Source organism: Mauremys reevesii, linkage group 6 (genome assembly GCF_016161935.1).
Source record: "Mauremys reevesii isolate NIE-2019 linkage group 6, ASM1616193v1, whole genome shotgun sequence".
Taxonomy (NCBI): Eukaryota; Metazoa; Chordata; order Testudines; family Geoemydidae; genus Mauremys; species Mauremys reevesii.
This window is the reverse complement of record NC_052628.1, coordinates 24489254-24506527: the sequence shown is the minus strand read 5'-3', so window position 1 is coordinate 24506527 and position 17274 is coordinate 24489254. Positions and strand designations below refer to the sequence as shown.

At 40.6% G+C, this 17274-nt stretch overlaps 1 protein-coding gene across 1 annotated transcript in view; it reads right to left on the bottom strand.

Annotated features, from left to right (window-relative positions):
- The window catches only part of SLC1A3 (solute carrier family 1 member 3), an 81857-nt gene that overhangs the window by 49822 nt on the left and 14761 nt on the right, over positions 1–17274 (bottom strand). The window contains exon 3 of the mRNA XM_039545757.1: positions 6390–6527. Coding sequence (XP_039401691.1) covers positions 6390–6527 — 138 coding nt within the window. The remainder of the gene's footprint in view (positions 1–6389; positions 6528–17274) is intronic.

Sequence of the window (17274 nt, the reverse complement as noted above, 5' to 3'; positions counted from 1 at the left end):
AGAGCCATCATTTTGGGATCCCTCTCTTCCCCTGCCTTATCTTTCCCCTAGTTTGGGAATGCCAGGGTAGGTTGGCCCACCAAGGCTTCCTTGTCAGGAACCCCACCCCCCTCAATTCAGCTTGTTCTTCGGGCGGGGGGGGGGGGGGTCAGCTGAGCCTCCACCCTCTTTGGCCTCTAGGTGTCACTGCTTTGTCACCCCGGCTTCACTGTCCTCTCACATTTTTCTCACCTACCCCCCCAAGTCCTCCTGTGTATCACCTCTTTCTGAGCCTGTTTTCTTATGTCTAGGGTTATCACACACTGGACCTGGAGGACTCCTGGAGGGCGTACACTCATGAGCTTTTCATGCTGACCCACCAGTTGGGGTCCCTTCTCCCACTTTCTACCCTTTCTACATAAGAGGAATGGGGTCCAGTCAGTTCCTAGCATTACTGTGTAAGGTAATGACTTTACTATCCCTACTCATTGCTATCTAAACTTCCCTGCCACTTCCAAGGGGATAAAGGCCATGGGATAAATGCTCTTTTCCCCGTGTATACAATAGATCATTACCATTGTCCCCTCCTGTTGCCACTGCTGTCTTACCAGGGCACTCCATACAAGGGAACATGCTGCCGCTGAATCAACACCACCCCGTCTCGTTCTTCTGCCTACTTTGATAGAAATCGTTCTTACCCCAAGTCCCATTTTTACACCTGTCCACTCTCAGAACCTATAGTCCATGTAGAGACAGTCACTCTTTGTGTCCTTTGCCCCCACTCTGGTAGCAGACTACTGTGCGGGCATCTGAGGCACCATTGCCTGCTCCCCGTGTTCCCTTCTTGTGCTTCGCTGTATGAGATTCTTCCGCCTTCTTTTCCCCACCTTTGGTCATTGGGGTACACAGCCCTTTTTGTGGAAAATCCACTTCCACAAACTCTTCTGTTAATGTCACCTCTGCCTCTAATGATTCTGGCTGATGCCTGACTGATATATAAATTGTTGTCTATTGCACAGAGTGAAATGTGAATGCTCTCTTTTGTTTTTACTTGAATAATATGAACATATAATCTTATGTGCCAAACCATTTGGGAGCATTCTACCTGTTTGCTCATCACATTTGTTCAGGTAGTCAATTTGTTTTGGAATTTGGGTACAGCTAACAGCAATCAAGATGATTTATGTATGCTTGTGTAACCTTTCCATACCCAATCTTCTACACTGCATTGTTACATAAGTATCTTTGGGTTAAGAGAATTCGACAGCATTTGGAGAGACATTTTGATCTTGTGGAGAGGGCAGTGGGACTGGGAATCAGGAGATTTGGTTCTATTTTCAGTTTTGCCATTGACCTGCTGTGTAATGTCAGGCAGTCTCTTCACTTCTCTGTACGCCTGTTACCACTCCACCTTTGTTTGTCTTATGTATTTAGATGGTAAGTTCTTTGGGGGCAGGACTGGCCTTCAGTACTTGTTTGTGCAATGCCTAGCACGATGAAGCCCAGGTTTTGGTTGGGGCCCCTAAGCTCTACTATAACATAAACAATAAATGATACTAAGTGTTAGTGAAAGATTGTGAAGAGTTAGGCATGCTGTTTAAATCTACAAGTGTCATTCCTTCTTTAGATAGTCATATTGCTATTGCATGTCTCCTGGTATCTGGACACTAGGGTGACCAGATAGCAAGTGTGAAAAATTGGGACAGGGAATTGGGGATAATAGGTGCCTATATAAGACAAAGCCCTGAATATTAGGACTGTCTCTATAAAATCGGGACATCTGGTCACCTTACTGGGCCCACTCATTGCCACCCATGTGTCCAGGATAGGATACTTCAACATGGGAGGAAAGGGAAATCTATGAAGAAGATGCTTGGAAGCCCATGGTAGCAGAGGACCAGTTCCCAAAATACTATTTGTGATCTTGCCTTGAAGTTACCAAACAGCCAAAGAGTCGTAACCTGGTTTGTCTTGATTGCTTCTTGTTGGCTGTTCTTTCACAGTTGAAGAAAGGAAAAACAAAGTTTGTACATGTTCATTTTGTCTAGTTCTTTCCTCATGCTATGATTTTGTGGGGCAAATAGAAGAGAGGTCAAGTTACACTTAAAGTATCTTGGGAGGGTGAGGAATGGAAGGAGACTATTCTGACCATCACAATCCACAATTTGGAAATGCTTGTTAGCAGAGCCTTTATATGTAATTATAAGAAACTGTATATGGCTCATTAAGGACAAATGACTGCAGTGAAACCATACCTCACTATGATACCATTGCACATTGAATAATTGTCTCTCTGTTTGAAATACTCAGACAAATCTTGTAGGGCAAAGTTTAAAGCTTGATATTTCAATGTTTGCATTTTAATTGCATGGTGATCCTAAAGTAATGTCTCAAATGTTGGTACATAATCCTCAAAAAGTAATGCAAGACTAATGACCCTTGCAAAGTATATGGTCAATAAAATTGCTTCGAATAAATCCATATATGCTTATTTCTATTAAGTATTATAATAGCCAAAGAACAGAAGGCTCTGCATTGTTTCTTTTGGAAAAAGACCAAAACAGTCTCAGGATGTGAATGTGCACCCAATATGTTGTCTTCAACTTTTGAAGTTTATTCTCCCATGAACTTACGTGATTAACTTTCAGAATTATGTATTGACAGAAGATTAGAACCCTTCACTTTCTGAATTCATCTATTACCTGTGTAATAGTCAGCAACTATTACATAAATATGACTTAGTTTTACACTCTTGTAACTTCTTCCACACCTCAGTAATCCTCAACAAAATTAAACAGCCCCAATCTATTCTAGAGTGTATATGGGCAAATAGGTCACCACATACACCTTCTGGGATTGTCCACACATCCAAATATTTTGGTCACACAGAGATAAAAGCTTGCAGAAACCCAGAGCATTATGTTCTGTGAGACCCTCTCCCAAATCTACAAAGAACAAAGGTATACATTCAAAATATTAACAATAACAGCTTCGATTATATGGTACCAAGACTGGTTTGAAAAGCATTAGGCTTTTAGCTAGTGAGTTACTTATAATACACAAAATCTGAATTTAATTAAAAATTACATCATACTATACCTAGAAAGATGATAATCTGTCATTTATAAATTAAATACTTACTGCATACTTACCTGAGTATAACTCTGCACCAAACCCCCATGTGTATATGTTTATAAAACCTCTATGCCAACCATTTGCAGAACTATCAGTTTAGATAATGTTGCACTAAATATCTATGTTTATAGTTATTTGTAGCAATAGAGCAGCAAGTAGTATCACTGCGAAAGTTTAAATCAGTGGTTCTCAATCCAGGGGCTGCATGTGGCCCAGTCAGCACACAGCTGTGGCCTATTTGACATTCACAGAGCCATACGGGTAGTATATATATTGTGTGGATGCAGCCCACATAACACAGAGAGAGCTGCATATGTGGCCCACAATGGTAAATAGGTTGAGAACCACTGGTTTAAATTGATAAAAATTGAAAAAATGTGTAAAAATAAACATTGATATTATCCAATGAAATTATAAAAAAATAAAAAATTAATTGTGCCAAGTCTAGATATAAGCACTTCCTTGGAGAATAAAATCTTTCCCTTGCGGCCTGTATTCTGCTCTTCTCTCGAGCCTGGTTGAGGTACAGTGGGGTTTTTATATTATATTAATTATAAATATATTATTTATTACATATTTCATTTATGTTCAAAGCGTAGAGCATGGATTAGCCCTACCTCACAGGAAGGCTGTGAGGATAAATACATTGAGGCACTCAGCTCCTATAGTGATAGTGACCACATAAGTACTTTAGATGGGTGGATAGCTTGTCAGTTTTAGCCAAAACCTTTAAATATGGTAATATTAATGCCTCTCATGAAAAGGAGAAGACTAAAAAAAGTACAAAGCTCAGAGGAGTGTGACAGAAAAAACATCAGCCATGAAGATCTATAAAACTAGGAGTTGCTCATATCAGGTGATGTAAGGTTTTTTCAGAAGACACTGGGCTGAGGACCCATTTAAAGACTGTTGTTTCACAAAAGCCTCTACTGAGGCCATGGACGTTGTGCAGAGCAGGCTCTATCAGTCTGTCATTTTTACTTTTTTATTTACACATGTGAAAATAAGACATTGGAAGAAATCCCATGTAGTGATTTACAAATGTCTTACCCTGCTGTTCCAGCTCCAACTAGAGTCACTCTCATGCACCCAGCAGGGATGTAGGGACACAGGGACTGAGCAGGGTTTTTATTCCTGCAGTGATTCATCCAAGTCACTGGGGGTGGCAGTGGTGTCAACACTGAGGGCAGAGGGAGATTGACTCTCCTCTTCTGCTTTCAGTGCCTTCCCATGCTGGTGCACAACCAGCTTGGTGCTGATGGGGAGGAGGAGATGGGTGGAGGCGACAGGGAGGTGAAAGGACCAGAGTTTGAGGGGCAACGGAAGGATGGAGGGCAGGTTGGGAGGAAAGGGAGTCAAAGGAAACAGTTCTGTTCCCTAGGGAGATGTACAGCTCAGTCTCTAGTTTCACTTTGGGTCAGATTTTCCACATCTGTATAAGCTACGTACATAGAAACAAACTCCTCTACCTCACTAAAGTTTGTCAAAATAAATACTATCCTAACAGTACATACTTTAGTAATCTAGTTTTTCATGAATAGCTGATATATATGAATATTGTCTCCTGGGCATTATTTCAGAAAAATAAAAGGAGGGCAAAGTTGTGTCCGCTGCCTACCTCTACCTCCCCGCTCAAGCTGTGGCTCATTGTAGGGAGTTAGCAAAACATTCACATCCTGGAGGGTGTCTCATTGATGGCCGTTCCATGGCAGGGATTGGGGCCTGGGTCCCTCTGCTCAGCTCCAGGCCAGGCCACCGCGCTGCTTCCTGTCCGGCTAGTGGGACAGTGGGGTGACGCTGAAATCATGGAGATTTGGCCTCTGGACCAGCCTGTCCCACAGCAGCTCTCACAGGCCTGGTGGGGAGACATCACTGTGCCAGCTGGCGAGGAACTATGCAAAGTCAGGAAGGGGGGCCACTCCCCCTTTGCCCCATAGCAAAAAGCACCCATAATTCTCTAGCACTTGTGAAGGTGGAGTCTGTGCTCATTTGCTTTCAGAAAAGTTGGTCCTCATGGTAAAAAGTTTAAGAACCACTAGAGAGCACAGGGCAGGGTAGGAAGGATCAGGTTGGTCAGTTACCTACCCTGTGTGAGAGAGGTGTATGGGAGTGTGTGTTTGTTACCTCTCCCCGTGTGAACCTTAAAGATAAGAAAGTAAATAAAAAGAATCCATCTACGCAGTATTTCTTTTTAACAAGGTCTCAATCAACTTGATGTTAATTTGAATATTTGTACTGCATAGTACTGACTGATTGCCATTGAACTCGCTTGAATACGAGTAATTTTACCAGGTGTCCCGTATTTAGCACAGGGAAATATGGTCACTCTATGTATGGATCTTATACCAATAAAGCTAGTGTGGCCTAGTGCTTAGCTCATAAAATGGAGTCATATGTTCTGGGTTCTATTCCTAGCTGTGCAACTGAGTTGTGGTGTAAATTTGGAAAACTTAAACCTCTCTATTCCCCAGTTTCTCCTTCTATTAAATAGGGATAACAATACTTTCCTACCTCACAGGTGTGTTGTGAGCCTTAATTAATTAATGTTCATCCTTGTAAGAAAGTCACTAGAAAAGGACAACACGTTATTTATTTTTATTATTCTCCTCCTCATCCGCAACTTCATCATCACTAGCTTGACTAATACCAGGAGCAAGTTAATAATGAGATCTTGAGGCTTAGAAGAGCCTATTGGGTGGAAAAGTGAAACCAGAAATGAGGGAGAAGTTCCACGAGTAGTGGAATGGAGGTTGAAGTCTCTTGCACAACAGATACATATTTTCCTGGGCTCCATCCTGCCACTGAACAGACTGGAAGTAGACAAGTATGTGACAGAGGAGTGGCAGAGGTACCTGCCCAAGTTCAGCACAGAGTAATTTAAATCTCCAGTGAGTCTTGGAACAACAGTGGAATACAGACTATTCTCTTACCCTTGATGGCAGTAGGACATTGTTTCTGGGTAGGATGTAAGGGCAAGGAAGAAGAGTACAGTCAACTGCAACTTTATAGTAGATATGTTGTTTTGTGTAGTTACAATGACTTTGGCATTTGAAAAATCCAGTTTTTGGATCATTTGGCTGTTTTTTGAGAGTGGATCTACTTTTTTGTGAGCAATGCCTCATGTTGCAGGTTAGTATAATTTGTTGTATAGCTTTGCAATGCCATGTCTGTCAAGATTATGGAGTGCACATTCTTTTATGACTTCATGTTTTTATTTTTAACAAATTCATGGAGAGGAGAGAAAACTTTTTAAAAAGTTGATTAGGCTTTTGTACCTGTAACTAAACTGGATACGATGAGTGGTAGGACCAACATCTGCAACATTCTCATCAGTAGTTCTCCTGGAAAGGAAAAGTACTTGACTTCCCGGTAGCTCATTTTGTATTGTCGGAGAGAAAATCCAAGGATTGTGCCTGAGGGAAACAAAAAGCATGACTTACTTTTCTAGCTTAAGCACTAGTAACATAATATGAACATAAGTGTGTGTGCAGTAGTTGCCGTTAGGTATCTCAGTGGAACATACAGTGTTTTTATGGACCAGATTCTCATATCCTTACTCACATTGAGTAGTCCCATTGAGGTCAATGGAAATTGCTTCTGAACATGAGTAAGAGTATAAGAAGGTGGTTTATTGTTTGCACTATAATTTTATTTATTTATTGGATTTATAGAAAAGATTTTTCAGTCATTAGGTGCCCAGTTAATGCTCCAGGTCCCTTTATAATATTAAAATATACAATTTCAAATAAAAAACAGTAATGCACTGGTCATATGGCCTGGGGAGAGAAGGAATCTGTGAGTTACCAGGTCACAAAGCAAGTTATAGAGCCGGCACATTGCTCTATGGATGGAGCTGTCCTTAAATTCTACTGCAATATGATTGTGATTGTTCTCTTCAGAGGCGATGTGTAGGGGGGGGCATGTGCGGGTCAAGCGCTCCCTCAGATTAGCCTGCTGGAGGTGGGGAGGAAGAGGGCTCAGTCGTTCTCTCTCTGTGCCTCCCTCCCTGGCACGTTTGGCCACACTCCCTGGCAGCCGCGTGTGGGGCGGGATGGAGCCGCTTCTGCCTGAGAGAGTCTGGCTGGGAGGCAGCAGCAGCCTGCTCCCTACCCGGGCTTGTCTGCTGGGGACAAGGGACAAGCATGCCGGGGCATCGGGGGTAAGGGCGGCTCCAGCTTGCTCAGCCCTGTCCCCTGACAGCAAGGCCCAGCCGGGAGGTGGGTCCCCGCTGCCTCCCAGCCAGGCTCTCTCAGGCAGAAGCAGCTCCATATCCTGCTCCCTGCCCAGCTGCCAGGGAGAGTGGCCAAATGTGCCAGGGGAAGCGCAGGGAGAGAAGGACAGAGCCCTCTCTCCCGCAAGTAATGTTGGACAGAGGAGACACATGGGGCTGTTATGTGTCCTCCCCTTTAGATTCTGTCCCCCTCCCCAGTATAGAGACGCACCAGTTGTCTATGGTTCTCTTCTTTGTATGGGAAACACAATTCTTGTGCATAAAGAATCCATTGGAGTAATGTATGTGGACACTTCATTTCTGCACTTAATAAGCTCTATGCTGAATAATAAGCAAGTAGAATAGACAGGCTTCTTACTTAGGCTCTGATCCTGTAATTATCTTCAGATGGATGCATCCTGTTGCCCACTGAAATCAATAAGGGTCTGTGAGAATGTCAGGATCCAAACCTTATACTGTGTTATAAGGGCTACATTTTCTGGTCCAGTCAGGTCATTTTTTTGCACATAGTGGAGAATTGGGGTCCCACTATATGCCTGCTTCAGTGGATAGTTCTATGAATATTATCTGAATGTGAGAGCAAGTTACTGCAGCTCCTGAAACTTGAGATGCCAAGAATTTCTGCAGATTTTTCTGGTTTATTCAATATGCTGTTCAGTAAACCACTGTATGTCGTATTACAGTGGTTGTCCAGCATTCCACAGTGGAAGGAATCAGAACTTCTGAGATGCAGAGAATGATCTAGAGGGCTGAGCAGAGGCCTGGGAGCTATGGGCTGAGCTCTAATCTTTGCTTTGCAAATGACATCATGTATGGTTGGGGCAAGTCATTTAACCTTGCTGGATCTCAGTTTTCCCTCTTGTAAAACTGGTATAATGATACATAATGTACCTGCCGCAAAGAGGTGTTTTGAGGATTAATTATGGTCAGATAATATTATTAACAGTGCAGGAAAGGATTTAAAAGAATAATTCCCTCCAGTGCAGGAGTCACTAGGTGAAATTTTATGGACTGTGCTGTGTAGGTCAGGCTAGGATGATCATAATAATCCCATCTGACCTTAAAATCTATGAAAAATAAAAAAAGATATTTAACATGACTTTAGTAGAGATTTTAAATATTTAAATACCAAATTTTATATCCTTGCTATAGAACATATTTACAATTTTTTTAAGTGACTAATGAGTCTGAAAAAGATATGGCAAATTTTCTTAACTTGTTTCAATTCAGTCTGTAGTGCTAGCTTTTAAAAGTCTTAAACAATGAGACAAATCAGCTTATTGATGTAGTAGACCTTTTAAAGATAAAGTACAGTGAAAAGGTTATCTATCAAAATCAAATCAGGAAGCAGGGCCTGATCTAGTGTTGCTGTGAAGCAGGGTACTTAACATCTCTTAGCAGTTGCTAGTACCCTGCAGGATCAGGCTTGAAGAGGCTGAATGCTGGAGCTGGCCTTTTACAGTAAGAGTTTCAAGTTTCCGATTCAGTCTGAACATTGTACTGAAACAAAGCCTCACATTAAATGTTCCCACAACCTGTTGCACAGGTTTTTCCTCTGTACAAGTAAAGAGAAAGCAATCTATGATATTGGAAGCCCAACTTTCTGAATGGTAAAATAGCGCACCACTTCTGCATTGTAGTGGAGAATCATTTTATAACAATCTCTTGGCTTCTTCAAGACAAAAATCAATGCTGTTTGTTAAAGTCAGTGAGTGGAATTTTAAAAGATAACTATGGTACTGCAACAAAACCAGAGCCTTGGTTGAATTGTTCAGTTATTCTTGTAAACAGAAAGAACTGAGGTTGGGAATAATCAGAGACTGGTTTTAGGATGTACCTATCACGGATGCAACTGAATTCCTGGAAAACTCCCAGCTTGTGGGACAGTCCCAATGGTGGAGTCTTTTGTTGTCTTTCATGCATCGATTGACATTTTACTAATGAACTCGCAATAGACAGTGCTAAAAGTGCAGAAGACAGTGTGATCTCTGTTGGCCAACTGTGAGAAAATACCCAGCTGCTAGAACTTCTTCCTTTATTTGACTAGAATGTAGGGATGGAGGGAATTTTGATGTTGTGCCCCAATTTCCCCTGGAACACATGAGGAAGGGTAAATTTGAAGAAAGGAGATACAAGGTGAAAACATAGTTGGGAGGGAGGAAAGAGAGGAAATCTGCCATGAAGAACATGGGGCTTCCAAAATCCTAGACCCAGCCTTGGGAATATTTTATTGCAGTTTTTTTAGTGATTATATTCAAATGAGATTCAGCATGTTTAAACACAATGGACAAAATGGTCCAAAACACAAATTATTCACAGAAAGAAGAAATTAATAAGGCTGGCAGTGGCATAGGGATGAAAGTGGGTAAACAAGTTAGATGTGATCTTATAATACATATGGCATAAAAAAAAAGGCAAATGTGCTTTGGGATTGCTTATACTGAGCCATGATATCATAGGACAGGGAGAAGCATGACTCTGGTGAAACTAAAACTGGAATATTGCATTCAATTCTAGACACTTTCACACCAAGAAGATGTAACAAATTTAGAATGCCCATTTTCCCCATTCATATCTTAGAAACTATACCTGTTTCTCTAATGGCTAGGAAACATAATTGTCTATAATTATTGGAAAGGTATAAACACCAGGTGGAGAGTAATTTAGTGTGCTACAACTAAACTTTCTGCAAGAAAAGAGACCAAAATTAATACATTTTAACTAATTTTTGAGAATAATTTATTTATGAAGATGATTCTTATTCTTTTTCCTTTGAGTAATAGTGAACATAAATGATGTATTTTTCTATGTGGGCATAACAAAAGGTGTCTTTTGAGATTCTACGAGAGGAATCTAAGCACCAGCAGTTTATTTTGAAAGATAAAATATTATGCCTCATTCTGTAAAATGAATTTTAAAATGAACATAAAAATCCCCTTATCGAGCACATAAAGAACTTCTTAAAATCCTGTCTATACTACAGTGTGGGCTTGGTCTTGAAATGGTAGAAAACTGTTCCAGGACCTGGCTCATTGTGTTGTATAGATGGGACGGATGGCAGGCCACACACTTTCAAATAGGATTTAATTTCTACATCAATAGAACCATCTGGTCACAGTTAGAAAATTAGCGATGGACTCTAACCCAGAACCAAGCACTTCTGAATTCTAGGGAAATTTAAATCTAATCTCCTCTCTAATGCTGATTTTTTTCCTGATCTCATCACCTTGATATCTGAACTTTGTGGCTGGATCCTTCACTAAGTCTTGTAGCTTCAACAGATTTCTTCCCCTGAAATAACTGAAATATTGAAACTAGAACAGAAATTCTCAAAGATAAAAAAACAATTTTGAAATGAACAGTAACAGGAACTCTGTTTTGTAAAACCATTGAGTTTCCAGTTTTTAAAACTAATCGTGAATCCCTAACCTGTTTCTCTATTTCAGAAGCATGCAGTTATGGACATAAAGGACTGCAGATTTATTTACAGTGCACATTTCTTAAATAAACGTTATTTGCAGATTATTTCAGAACAAAATATTTAAAAATAAATTATTTTTATTTTTGACATGATCAAAAGCCAGACATAGCTGTTTCAAACTGAAAACATCAACATGTATTCCACAAGAAAATTACTAGACAGTGCTTCCATTACAAGATCTGAATTTTCCTTACTGGTGCAAACAGAAGACATCAAAACCTGTCACCTAACTGAGACAGAAGTTCTTACTCTTACTCTTCCACTAGGTAAAAATAACACACCAAACTGAGGGTGGCTATTAATGCTGATTCAGCACCAGTCCTGCACCAATGCTGGGAATAATGTTCTGCTTCCAATAAGACATAATGAATAACTGGACGCCACTGATTTACATAGGTAGCAATGGAACCTGCCAGATCAGATCTGAGCACTTATCCAGTACTTTGTTCCTCACAATGACCAGACGCAGTTGCTTCTGAGGATGGTGCAAGTTCTCAATTAGAGACATATATGGAATGCAATAAGCTTCTTTCTCACTCTAAAAAGTTAGTGGTTGGCTTATGCCCTGAAGCTTGAGAGTTTATATCTTTTACATGACTGTGGATGTTCCCATAATCCATATAAATGTGTAATTTTTTTGAATCCCACTAACCTCATGGATCTAATGATATTTTGTAGCAGTGAGCTCTATACACAGATTATGTATTTCATAAAAAGTGTTTCTATTAATAATTTAACATGTCTTTCATTTTTATTGAATATTCCCTTGTTCTTGTGTAAGGAGCACTTGATTTACTATCTCAACACCATTAGAAGCATTTGATTATTTTCCCTACACCATTTATTATTTTATACACCTCTACCCTGTCCCTCTTACTCATTTCCTCTCAACTCCACACTAGTGTTTGAAAATCTCCATGCCTCTAAATAATTTTTATAGACCCTTTCTATACATATTTCTGTGACCTGAGCAAAGCTTTCACATTAGCTGTCCACATTCATCGCTAGACCTTTTCCCTTGGGGCTTACACTGAATTTAGAATTAGCAATGAGTAGTTCACATTATTCTTTCCAATTACTTTGCATTTGTCAGCAGCTAAATTTCATATGCCACCATATTGTCCATTCACCAAGATTTTGTTAAGTCTTTTTGAAATCCTCACAGTTTTCTCCAGGTCTGTCTATCTGATATATTGTAGTTCACTCCCTTTTCCAGAGCATTAAAAAGTGTAGTAAACACCACCAGTCCCAGTACAAGATGTTGGGGCATCCTGCTGTTAATCTGGTACTTTATTGAAAACTGACCAATTATTCCTACTCAAAGGCTTTTGAAAGTTCAGATGATTATATGTGCTATTTCCTCTCTTTTAGCATGTGTGAGGTTTTCTAGTTGATTTTCGTTTACTAAAGCCATGCTAGTTTGTCCCTGTCCTGTCACGTTCATAGTCTGGGAGTATAATGTAGTAAAATCTCATTCCATGGGCAAGTATTAATAGAAGGGTAAGGGAGGTGTCATTTGATTTGTAAGCATCTACAGAACCATAATTTCAATGGTGTCACTGTCTAGGGCATGGCAGGGAGGACTTGCTGCCTCCCCCTACCCTGCACCTCTGGCTCCCAGCTCCAGGTCCTCCAGTTCATAGAAATTTTGATAATACAGTAATTGGAAATGAGCTGAATTCGGTATCATTTGAAAGCCCTTTCTCGTATGAACACAGTAGTACCAAACATGGCAAACCTAAAACAATTATGTAGATATATATTTGAGAAAATATTTAAAAATCAACTTTTTTAAATTGTACTTTAACAGAGGGTTGCATTGCTTACTTAAAGAAAAAAAAGATTGTTGGTAATCCCAGAGAAGTAAGCCTTGACAAGTAGGACTGAAAACATTTATTCATGAACATCGTCATCTCTGTCTAGTGCATCACTGCTAGACACATTGTCACACTAATCCTTGTCTGCGCTACACTCACACAGGTCCATACAAGGTAAATATTTGCTGCATGGAGAGCATTTGGATTTGATTAGCTGTAGGATTGATTCGGAAGCACGTGGTATTTCACACATAACTGGTGTCATTGTTCCATCTTCCAAGACCCATCCATGCCTGATAGGGAGGATAGTTTTGGATGAACTCAATAATCCTGGAGCCATTCCATTGCTTGATAACTTGCCCCCTTGAAGCAGATATAAATGCATCCCTTGTTGGTGGCAATTTTGCTGAGTGAACTTAGTGATCAGTGGGACTAGCAGGTATGATTGGCAGGATGTACACAGGTCATTTGCTCTGGTACCTTGTAGAGTGCTGAATTAAAGGCTGACCAGGTTGGAATGTATCTTTCTCCTGAAATGGTTTGGTATGGTATGTCCTAGGTGTCTAGATCATTTGAGGGTACGTTTTCTGTCTCTTCAGCTGAAGCCATACTCAATTATTTTTAACCTCTGGAGTGCATCCCAGTTTTGCACAATAACCAAGTGAGGTCAAAGATAGCAAATATAGAAAACTCTATTACAGTCAATTTAACTGCTGCTTCATTGAAAACTGGACTTCTTGGCTTCAGATGTTTTGGACCTTGGTAGGATAGTGAGTCATTAAGTCAGGAAGCTCCTTCAAGGAATGGTTCTTTGTTGGTCCAGATAGCACTTGAGGTTGAGACTAATTCCCATTAATATACTCCTGACCATAGCAGTAGCATAAAGAGTACCATTGCCATCAGCTGTATCTTCAAGGAAGTCTAAGTTATCGACAGCACAAAATATAAACTTACCCTTGATGAAGTCTGGGGGAATGGACAACCCTTCATTCAGTTCCATGCAGCAAAGAACTTTGTTTGCAATTGAAGTCTCCTGGTAGAATGCTTTGTTACAGTCAATGGAGAAGCCAATGCTGTGCATATGTAACACCAATCTCTCTCTCTCTCTCTTTCTCTCTCTCTCTCTCTCTCTCCCCGCCCTCCCACTTGTTAAACCAATAGCGACTTGTCATGGTAGACTACACATATGCTCCGCAGTTATGTATGTGTTGGAAACCTGCCTTGCATTGAAGCACCTGTATATAAGGCTTTCTGATAAAATGGCAGCCTTCTTCTCCACTTGCTTATTTTCCTTCTCATTGGTGCTGACATCACTGCAATCACCAATGCACCACTTAAAGAAGTAGTGCATGTCATATGGTATTATTTTTCAGGTTTGGCATCAGCTTTGGATCCCTGAAACTCCCACATACTGCAGGACAAAAAGCTTTTCCACAAAAATTTAGCAGCTGCAAACAGTCTTCATATTACTGTTGACATCGGTGCTTTCTTCCACTTTTGATAGAGCCACATCTTTTGTAGCTTTTAAGGATATGCATTGTGATTCATTTCTGCAGATAGGATTGCTAAAAAGTACATCAATATCCCACAGTTCAGCTTCAATAAATGCTCTAAGAGCCTTTCTTGTAAGCATCTGTTTGTCTTCAATGCCATTCAAAGCACATACTTTTCTGTACTTAGCTTCTGCATCAGCTATTGACTCCACTTCCCCATCCATTTCAGCCTTTGCAAAGCAATTAATGAATTCCAGCTGTGGTGCAGTAGAAAAATGGACATTGGTTTCTGTTGCTTTTTACCTTTTGACACAACCCATTACATACATTCTTGGTGTAGGATTCAATGTGATACACAATGTCATATGTGTGGGCATCTTTCAGGTCAATTCACCCACTCAACTTTACTTTCCATGCAATGTTCAGGAAAGCTCTACAACCTCATCCCCTATGAACCCATCCCAAGGACCTCCTACATGCTTCCCAAGATACACAAACAAGAGGACCCAGGCAGACCCATCACATCTGGCCACAGTACTCTTACTGAAGGAATATCAGGAGTCCTAAAAACCATCCACAAACCACTGCACAAAGACCCAGCTTCCTCCAGGACACAACCGATTTCCTCCAGAAACTCTGCAACATTAACAACCCCCCTCAGAACACCATCCTTGCCACCATGGATGTCACCTCACCATGGATGTCACCAACATGCCTCACTATGATGGCATTGCTGCCTGCCTCAAATATTTACAAGATAATGGACAACCTTCAGACATCCGCCCCAAACACATTGACAAACTCATCCATTTCATCTTTACCCATACAAATTTTACATTCAACAACAAACCACGGGAACAGCCATGGGTACTAGGATGGTTCCCCAATATGCCAAATACCACCTCCCCCAACCTTGCCAAGCTCATCATCAGAAGCTAGTTCCCCACAGACCAGAACACACCAACTCAAAATGGAACCAGACACTGCCAGAACAATGAATTTAAAATTTGTAGATCTATCTCCGCTGCTATGATAGCCAACACCCCCCACAACACACCATTCGAGATCCATGGGTCCTACACATGCCTATCACCACATGTGGTATAGCTCATCCTGTCCACTAAATGGCCCAGTAACAACTAGGTGTGTGAAACAAGATGATTGCTATACTCTGAAATGAACTCACACAATCTATCTGACCTCTCAGTCCTTATCTCAAAGGAAACCTGTGCAACCCCTTCAAAAGATGAGTCTGGGAGCTTAAATTCATAACTTTGGTAGATACTAAAAATCCTGGTCTGAACAGATTTATGACTTATTACAACAACCTATGACCCACTTAAACCCTCCCCCCAGCTTCCCCACCACTTTTTTCCCTTGTGACTGGAGAAGTGTTAATGGGCTACTTCACCTTGAATGGTTCCTTGCATTAACTACTTATGCTAAAGAATCTATTCCATCTTGTATTTAGTTGTGACTCTCTCTGAGTACCTTTCCTAGACCTGAAGAAGAGCTCTGTGTAAGCTCAAAAGCTTGTGTCTCTCACCAACAGAAGTTTGTCCAATAAAAGATATTACCTTATTCACCTTGTTCCTGGGACCAACATGGCTACAACAACACTGCATATAAAGACTTTGATTAATTTACCCTTTTTATTTCCATCTTACGTTATCTGCCCTAGTTTATGTTCCTTTCTATTGGCTTCATATAGGTTTGATTTTTTCATCTAAAATGACCTCCTGTACCTTGCCATTTAACCCCATTAATATTTTTCTTGCCTTCTTGTTTCCTTTGTTATTTAGGGGTAAGCATACTTTCAGTGACTCCATTATGATATACTTAAGTAAATGCCATGATGAGCCTATGGATTTTAATATACTCTTTACTTTAGGGTCTTTTTGACTAGATGATCACCTCCAGATGAACTTGATCATATTGTTGTCAGTACTGCTCAGTAGTTACTTCTTAAAGTAGTAGTTACTTCTTAAACCAACTCTAGTTTTAGTCTTAAAGTCTCTAGTCTTAAACCAACTCTTACTCTTCTTACTTCTTAAAGCAACTCTAGTTTTACTTAGGATTCAGTTGAGTGTAGTCTTGCTCTTGTGTGCATGAGAACTAATTGTTCCATCATGCAATCATTTAAATTGTCGAGAAATTGATTCTCTAAACCTTGTTCCACTGTGACATATGACCACTTTATATGTGGGTATGAAATCATCCATTATTACTGCTTTATTATGCTTCTTTGATTTTCCTTAACAAGGTGTGCTCAGTGGTGGAGATTTTAACCCCATTTTCAGCCCCTTCATTTCAGGTAAAAGCGGTGAAATAGCCTAAACAGGTTCTAAAAGTCCTTATTCTAGTCAGGAGAGAATTCCCTTGCTGCAGGAGGATGCTGTCTTCCTTCTACAAGCTGTCTTCTGGAAGCTCTGGAGTATGAGGCATGCCAGGGATTGTCGGGGTAGGGCTGTAGCACATAGTGTTTCCGGGCTGATGCCTGTAGGTGGCCAGGGACCTACTGCAGTAATTCACACAAGCCCCAAGGACTAAGTTATGTTGGGGTTTATGCCACCATGTCATAGGTCTCACCCCCACTTGGAGCTGTTGGGTTCACAAGATGGGGACCTGCATGGATCCTTCTAAACTTAAATCCTAGTTTAGATCTGGTAAAAGCTGCCACCACCCAATAATGTACGTGTATTGGGACACAGTCCTTCCCCAAAATCCTTGGGGATCCCAAGAGCCCCAAATCCATGGAGTTCTTACACCTAGGAGAAATAAACCATTTCCCCCTTCTTCTCTCCCCCCCCCTCCCTTTTCCTAGGAGAGATACCGGGATCCAACTACAGAGGGATGCCTCCCTCCTCCCCTTTCCCTGAGAATACCCAAGGAAAGATCAACCAAGTCCTTAATAGAAAAGATTTATTAAAGAATAAAAAGAAAGTAACTTGTCTCTGTAGTACTAAGATGGAACAATACACAGGGTCTAAACTTATCAATCTCTGGAGAGAATTCCCCCTCCTTTCTTTCTCAGTAAAAGCAATAACAGTACAGAATTAAAGAAATTCTATAGCAAAACACAGAATTGCAAATACAGAAATAAAAGTATAAGAATACTAGTTCCTTGCTAATACTCAC